The 8474-nt window shown below is 43.3% G+C and overlaps 1 protein-coding gene across 1 annotated transcript in view; it reads right to left on the bottom strand.

Annotated features, from left to right (window-relative positions):
* The window catches only part of iglon5 (IgLON family member 5), a 146158-nt gene extending 137890 nt beyond the window's left edge, over positions 1 to 8268 (bottom strand). The window contains exon 1 of the mRNA XM_080427548.1: positions 7700 to 8268. Within this exon, the coding sequence (XP_080283674.1) occupies positions 7700 to 7763 (64 nt within the window). The 5' untranslated portion in view covers positions 7764 to 8268. The remainder of the gene's footprint in view (positions 1 to 7699) is intronic.
* Positions 8269 to 8474: the final 206 nt, after the last annotated feature.

Raw genomic sequence — 8474 nt, forward strand, 5'->3', positions numbered from 1 at the left:
ACTTACTCACCTTCTGCAAAGATTGTCTTGGTTTCAGAGAGCAGAGCATGGTGGTAAATATGAACTTTTGCCCCAAACTTTAAGTCTTTATATTCACGTCCATTCATGTCCACGTCCGTGTTCAGTGTTGTTTAGTGTGTGAGCAGAACGTAGGATTAGGAACGTAGTCAAGCAAGCGGCCTCAGAAGTCTGTTTCCTTTCAAAGCGATGTGCATTTCAGAATAAGAGGTTTTTTAAATCTATACTTGAAATGTGTTATAATTCAACACACGTTTTATTTTGAAATACTACAAAAACACACTGTCTGAGTGTCTGTGCCCATGGTGGCCTACTGAAAGCAATAATAACATATAGTAATGACAAGGGTGCAATTATATTCAATGATATTTAATGTGGAAAACACATGGCTCTTCATGCTTAATTAAAGAGAGACTCACTTGCCTTTTCTTATAGTGCTTTTCATTGTTTGGACAGGGGAAATTATAAACATTTAGCCAATATTCAATCATCATTAATATATAACAGACAGTGAACTGGTAAACTGGTGACAGCATGTAATGGATAGCACATTAATTCTTAAACAAAATTGAGGAAGAAATAAGAATAGAAATAAAATAAAACAAACCAAAAAGATGCCAATAACCCCTGTCTTATAAAAACTGCCAAAGTGGGTCTGGGTTATCTGACATAGCTCTATTGGTCTGTTGTTGTCAGTGTTGACATCACACAACCAATGGAGGGATTAGCTCTTGAGTCTGACTCTTGCCAAGTCAGCTTATTTGTCCTGTGGACCACCCCACAGGGTTTTCTAAATCTCACCTGCATAACCCAATATCATGCTGTTTTTACAAATTTGTTGCTTTTAAATGTGCAAATGATTTTATATTTTTTATCATAAAAAGAAAAGAAAAAAAATCTTAAAAAAAATTTAAAATCGTTTTTTTTTTTTTTTTTGCAGTTAGAGAAGTGAGGGAGCGCCGTCCCCCCTCCACTACACCCCTGGATATAGCCGGTGATAATAAAAAGGGTTCCCTTCATGACCTCTCCAAGGTTGGCTGAAACCATAGGAATGTGTCAGAGATTATACCCTCTTCATATTTAGCTGCACCCAACAATGTCACCTCATAGTCATATCAATTCTCCACCACCCACACCACCAGCATATGATATTCGGTTTCCACACAAAACCCACCATACCAATTCACACATTCATTTTACACCACAGCACCTTTCTGTGCCAGTTTCCAGGTCAAAACACTGTTTGAGCTTTTCAAGGTGATCTCGGTTCAGGCATACGTATGAGCAGTGAATGAATGGATTCCATTGAACAGTCCACACACCATGTCCCACCACAGACAAGGCAAATGGAAATGTTCTCCTAAGGGGGGGGGGGGGGGGGGAATCTAAAAGCATCCCCACCCAGGGCTGGTCGAACCATGAACACTTGCCCTGAGAGACCAAAATGCAGGCCATCGTACTCCAGCACTGGCAGATTAAGAAAACCGTCCAAAAGGACAAAATGAAATCACTCGCCAAAAAAGGAGAGGCATATGCAAGCCAAGCATTGGGTACAGCGGCACACAGAAACGGTTGGTTTCAAGGGGGTTGGGGGGATGTGGGGAGAGAAAGCAGAGGACCCTCCAGATTAGGAGCGTGAGGCATCTGTTGATGCTGGCACACTGAGACGTCTCCCCACTCTCCATCTCCAAGCCAAAGCTGCTGATGCGACTGAGCGCTACACAAGCCACTAACGGGGGCCAACGCTATAACATGTGCCATGTGCATTGACCCCACTTGGCCCCATATGTTATCGGGAAAAGAGTTAGAGTTGGCAACCAATTTGCCTGTTCTCACCTGCGTTCACGCCCTGTACATTTCCTGTTTCCAGCACCTCCGGCGCAGTAGTCAGGTAGTGATACACATTGGTGAGCAGACCCATCTGTTGGGTTCTTTGGACCAAACATGGAATCAGTGATGCATACAGCATAAAGCAAAATGTTACAAATGGATCCTGTGATGGCGATAGTGTATGTAAACTGTATAGATACAGTCAAATTCTCAGTGTTCATTTACACATTTGTAACCTAGAAAGTGTACATCTGGGTAAGGAAAGGGTTCATCTGGTTATATTTGCGCACTCTTCAGAGTTAAATGAACAATGAGGATCTTACTGTGTATTGTATGTGAGTTACAAATGTAAAATGTAAAATATGTACACTGGTTTTGTGAACATAAGAAGAAAGGCTAACGGTGTCAATGAGGGGTGCCTCGAACTCAACCCATCTGTATCAGCCTTTAAACACTTAAAGTTTTAAACCATATACAATACGTAGTTCAACTGAGTCCTCCAGAGCTCTATGGGTTTTCGCTCGACACTAAATATCTTTGCCAAAAATGAAATGCATTGCGTAGCAACGTGTTGTAAGCTTGTAGAATCTGTAGGGTTTTTTATCAAATTGCCCCAGAATAGGGTAGCTATAGGTTCATGTGAGGAACTCGAGTCAGAGTAAATATGCTATGACATTTAATTTTGAAAAGCAAGTTATGTTGCCAGCAAGCACTGTCAGAGAGCATAATACTTTAGCTACTGTCATTATTTTCACTTGCAAAATCAACGATGGCATATTAAACTCACAATCAGATTTAGCAGGTTTCTGTTATAACCGAAATCCTTTGTGTAGAGTGCAAATTGCTGTATTTGGTGTGGGGGTGTGCGGTTATGTTTCCAGCCTTAATTAGACTTCATTGGGAAAATAATTGGGGAAGCTAAGCCTCACAGCGTGCCGCCTTCAATGTGGATGAAACGGGTTGTGAATAACTGGAGAAACACTTGTCTGCCAGAAATAGGTATATATTTTTTTCTTCTCTAGAGAGAATGGGCACCAGGCCATCCAACCTCCTCTCATTGTAGCTCTTTAGAGATTTACAGTGAAGACAGACTGTGGAGTGGGTGTAGAAAAGTGAGGCAGTATATCAGGATCTGCGATTCAAACCACGGTTTAGCGAGGACATGGTATGTGCATTTGCATATTAAGTCAGTAGGATCCCGTTTGAGGAATGCAGTTCAATGGCACAAACAAACAGTTTTTATCAGCCAGAGTGGCATGCCATTGTAGCACTGCAGCATGCTCTCTGCTTTTCAAAATTGCACAATAATCATCTTTTGTCACACACTTTTTGATGCCAAGAGCAGAGCTGGATCCCTGAACAGGCCTGTCAGGCCCAGACCCAGGTCAGGGAGGCCATCTACAGTAGAAAACTGGGCCAACTGAGATCCACTGGCCCAGAGCCTGGCCCTGAATTTCAGAATCTGAACCAAAAAGACTCCACAGTCACACACAGAGGTAGATTTTATAAACAGGCAAAGTAGGCAACATGATTCCCAGAGCAATAAGGGTCCCCTGAAAGCTCATTGAAGATGGTTAGAAGAGACCGATGGGATCTCAATGGTCTCAGGAATCCTCTCTGCTCACATACATTGCTGATGTCATACACTGGTCACTAAGCATTTGCACTAACAGAAAAGTTGGCAATGAATCACAAAGCACTGAGTGGAGCTGCCAAGTGTAACCTTAATAAGATGATTTAATGCATGCAATTTTGAATGAATGTGAAATATATATGTATTACTTTCCAAATTATTGGTGTTCTGTATATCCTGTAAGATGTGCTATCTACACAAACCATTAATTATATGAATACATTAATAATATTACTTGTGTTTAGGTTTCCTATACATGCAGACAGGCAGTTGTGTTGAGTGTACATTCAATGTATGAGTACACTGGTTCTGGCTGTGCCTATCGGCATCCATTTGTATGGGGGGGGGGGGGGGGGGCTGGGCTGAGGGTAGTCTTAGGCCCAGGGGAGTGAGGGGACCATGGACCAAGGATCCGGCCCTGGTCAAGAGTGATCACTGTTATCAAAAGCGAAGGAAGATCTAATCAAACCAGACAAATGGAATAGAAACCACAACATTACTGAGGGGGATTTGCCTTAGCCAGCAATAGTAATTCACACAACACACCTCTGCCAGGCAGGGGTTGTAAAGGAAACGGACCACCATACATTACATTTGACTTGCAGGAAGGAAGCCACATTCAGATCATTTCAACCATATTAACCATGGCATTCCTACTTTGGGCATGTATAGGCAGATTATTTAATTTTTTTATGAATTTCAAAAACAATTCAAGATTTTGCAGATCTACAAGCATGCAACACTTTGTGATTCAACGAGTTGTGAGCTTGTAGATTGTTCTTGTGCATAATGTACATGCAAAATGGTCATTTTTGCTTATATGAATCAGGGTGATGTATTGGCAACCACTGGAGTTCCCAATACAAGCTGGAGTACTCGAACCACAGGCATGCCAGGCTGATGCTTGCCTGTGAAATGTATGGGAATTGTAGGAAACAAGGAATACAGAGAAAGTCCAAAACAGACAGAATAGGGAATTATCTCTATTAATATGGATTATAGCTTATCATAAATAGTTGTTTCTATAGACTATGATAACAATCAGCATTTATGTTTTTCCAATGTTTCCTCTTTTCTACCACTTTAGTTGTTGCCAATTCCCTGAATTATGCCTACTTGTGTAATCTTGTCACTGCTGACCCCTACTGGTTTGCCTTCGAACTTATTGGTGAAAATGTGTAGCAAATACACATGGAATCAATCGCCTGATGCGTCTTTTAGCTTTTAGGACATAACGCGTGTGGAGGAACACCCTTTTCCTCATAGTTCTACAGCCCTGCTGATAGGCGCCCTTGACAAACCTACAGGGGTCACTAGTTCAGCGACAAAGTACGCCCTACCCGTCCAGCTTCCCTCCCGCAAACACGGCCATTGTGTTTGTTGGAACGCTAAGCCAAGCTGGAGTACTCAGTCCCTACTGAGCGCTCTTGTATTTAACTGAAATGCACATCAAAAGCACGAGTATCCCTTTGACATATATAAAGGTTCTTTTCATGTTTGAATTATTATTACTGCAATAATACAACCCCATCCTAGAATCCTGGGTGTGCAGGTTGCCAGTTGACTACTTCCACTGTGTTAGGAAGACATGCACGTGGTGTGTCAGATATATCCACCATCATGTTAACAAGGTTACCAGGTTGACATCAATTGAATTTAGAGCAGAGGTGAAATAGTAAATGTAATGAGAAAAAATAATTAATTCATTGCATATTATTAAGGAGTTTATGCAGTATCAAAAATGCACTCTAACAGCAGGCATTCCACTTCAGCGCCATGTAAAATGAGGATGACCAGGACCTTTTTGGAGCCATGGACCATATTCACATAGTCCATTTTGCTCTTACTTCATAGTTGGTGATGGGAAACCCCATTCCGTGGGATGGAGTTTCCAACCCCACGAGTATGTAATAAAATCCATTATGTGAATAGGGTCAATGTTCTTCTCAATATGGTCCATTTGTGTATTCGGCATGCAGCAGAAGAAATGTTCTGTGGCCTGTGGACATAATAGTAACTGAAGAGCAGGCAGCATCCCACTTCAAGAAGAAGCTTCTATATGTATGACCTATATCAAGATAAAGACCACCTCAAAGCAAAAGTTAAGCAATCTTATCAAATATGGACTGCATTATATTAACCCTTATTATAAATCTGGTGGCAGTGATGACTATCATGGACTTGTATTTGGCTTCTGTGGTGCTGAGGCTGTTCAGTGGTGTGTTCATGTCCTGCGGGGATGGCCGTCTGCTCTTTGCCTGGTGTGGAGAAGGGGGCATGCTGTGGTAACCCAACCATGCAGCCAGGCTCTCCTGCCCACAAGGAACAGAGGAGCAAGAGGCTGCAGCCTGTCGGCATCTGTGGGCTGTTAACCTCAAATCTTATTGCACTGACACATCAATTATTGTTATTAAGGGCCAGAGTAATTTATTTATATACTGATTTCCCACGTGGCGAAGGGAAGACTAATTGAGGCAGGTGTGCTTGTGTGTGTGCGTGTGTGCGTGTGTGCGTGTGTGTGTGTGTGTGCATGCGTGCGTGCGTGCGTGTGTGTGTGTGTGTGTGTGTGTGTGTGTGTGTGTGTGTGTGTGTGTGTGTGTGCACGTGTACTGGGTAGGGAGTAATTGAAGTGCAGAGAATGCTGTGCATGAGCAATGTGTGGAGAGAATCAGATGGCATATGGAGCACCTTACACTATAGGCTACTATTATTAAGAAATCAATAGCATTCATTTTTTAAATTACCAAGTCCTGCATTTTTCATGAATTGCATTGCAGCCCACTGTGTTCGTGTTCCTAATAACGATGCTCCTTAAAATGCCATCTGAATCGTTCAGGGGTGGAACAATCTCAACAGTGCGGGGGTTTTATACCAGGCAGGATACGGAGTAAATATATAGCCTAAATGTTTTGAGTCATGGATGAGATGCTATAAGAAGTGATAGAGGAAAGTCTGTCCCCCACCCAAATCCTTTATCTCCCTCTAGATTGATAGATGCTTTATTGTCCTTGCGGAAATTCATTTTGTACCAAGCAGCTATCAGGATACCATTAAAAAAACACAAAACATAAATACACAGTAGCCTGCATAGACAGATCACACAATACATTGACAATACTACACAGCTCCTCTCTGACAGAGAGGAAAATAGAAAAGGCTACCAGTCGTGCCCTCTCATGCCCAGTTCTCTTTCTCTCCCATCTTCCTGTCATCCTCTGCCTCTCTCGACCTTGGTCGTGGAGAAAGAGCAAAACACTCAGACAGTCTGTCTATTGGGTCTCCCTCTGCACTAGTGGCTACCTTTGTCAACTGTAAGGCCTATTCCAGCGCCCTATGGTGCGTCAGAGGGACACCAGACCATTCATGTCACGTAATGGAATGCAGCATCTGACGGACTCCCGACTGCATGTTCAGTGAAGAAGAGGAGGCAGGCACAGGAATCACTGTTCTTTGAAGTAAACACGTTAACATGCATCCCTCGTAGTATAGCCTATACGCTGGAGCGCAAGGTTGGCTTGGAGATGAACCTTGTGCTACACTTACGCACGACTACCAGGCGCACACACACACATCTCTCTCTCTCTCTCTCTCTCTCTCTCTCTCTATCTCTCTCTCTCGCTCTCTCGCTCTCTCGCTCTCTCTCTCGCGCTCTCTCTCTCTCCCTCCCTCACTCCCCTCTTATTCCCTTTCACTATGAGCAAATGGAAACCTGGCGTAGCACAGCAGACACGCGTGATTCATCTATCTCGGCGAATACATAAACACTCGCCCCAAAACACAGTGGCCCCCGGGGCAAATCCGGCGACCTCGGAACGGCCGCCACCTGGTATTCCTAAACGTTACCTCAGTAAACTATGCTTTTAAAACCTAACCTTATTCCTAAACGTAACCTCAGTAAAACGGTGCCACCACAGCCTAACCTTATTCCTAAACTTAACCTCAGTAAAACTATGCCTAGGCTAGCCATAAACTTATTTCTAACCTTATATCCTCAGTAAAACAAATACGGTCCGCGAAACAAATGGGGGCGAGCGTGTTTGAGGGCGAGTCTTCCGGTAACCATCTCGAATCGGCAGGTAGACCCCCATCACGAATTCCGCGGCACATTAGTATTCACCTCCACCACCACCACCGTTTCAGAGAATGAAAGATGCTTCTTTCGTAGAGCTTTGCACAGGAAAAATAACCAAATCAAAGTATAGTCTGCAAAGAACTTACCTTTCGACAACAAAACCAGGATCAAACCAGCAGCAAACACGTTCCGCAAGACGGGGAAGCCCATGGTGTAGTTGAGATTGATTTTTCGGTGTTTTTTTTCGTAAAAAATACCGTTCTATTCCTCTTTTGTGGAGCCTTTACGGATAAAAAAAATGGCCCAAAAGAAATGTTTCACTAATGTCAACAAATATAGTCCACCGTTTCTACGTGTGATCGGACGAAAACATCAGTCTATCCACTTGACTTTTCCCTCTGATGACCCCCGACTGGGAAGGCGGAGGGCTGTTTATGTTCTCCTTTAAACGGAACAGGACCCACTTCAGCCACCTAAAATCTTGGTGCAAAATATATATCAAATATCCCAGACAATGTGTTGTTGGTTGAGCTTTTCAATGCCTTGAGGGGGAAAAAAATCTTCGACAACGCATTTGGGAAACGATCAAGGTAAATGCCGTCCAGCATACACACATATATATATATTTATTTGACAGATTATTACGGTATGGAGTAATGAAAACAAGTCCCACCGTAGCCTAATTAGAGTCCTGTATGTCTCTGTTGGTATGCAGGCAGCGCGTCCCGTCGCTCCGCACTCACTCTACATCACAGGCAGGACCGCTGGATGCGAGTCGCACAAGAAAGCTGCATGATTGACAGTTCAAGGAGACGTCGTTTCTTCCAATCACCGGCACCCAAGTAAGGAGGCGGGATTTACAGTTGTACCGATGCCGCTGCTCGGAGAGGCTGGACCAAAGGATAGCTCCAATCGGAACCT

The sequence above is a fragment of the Gymnoscopelus braueri genome (assembly GCF_963280865.1).
Source record: "Gymnoscopelus braueri genome assembly, chromosome: 4".
Taxonomy (NCBI): Eukaryota; Metazoa; Chordata; class Actinopteri; order Myctophiformes; family Myctophidae; genus Gymnoscopelus; species Gymnoscopelus braueri.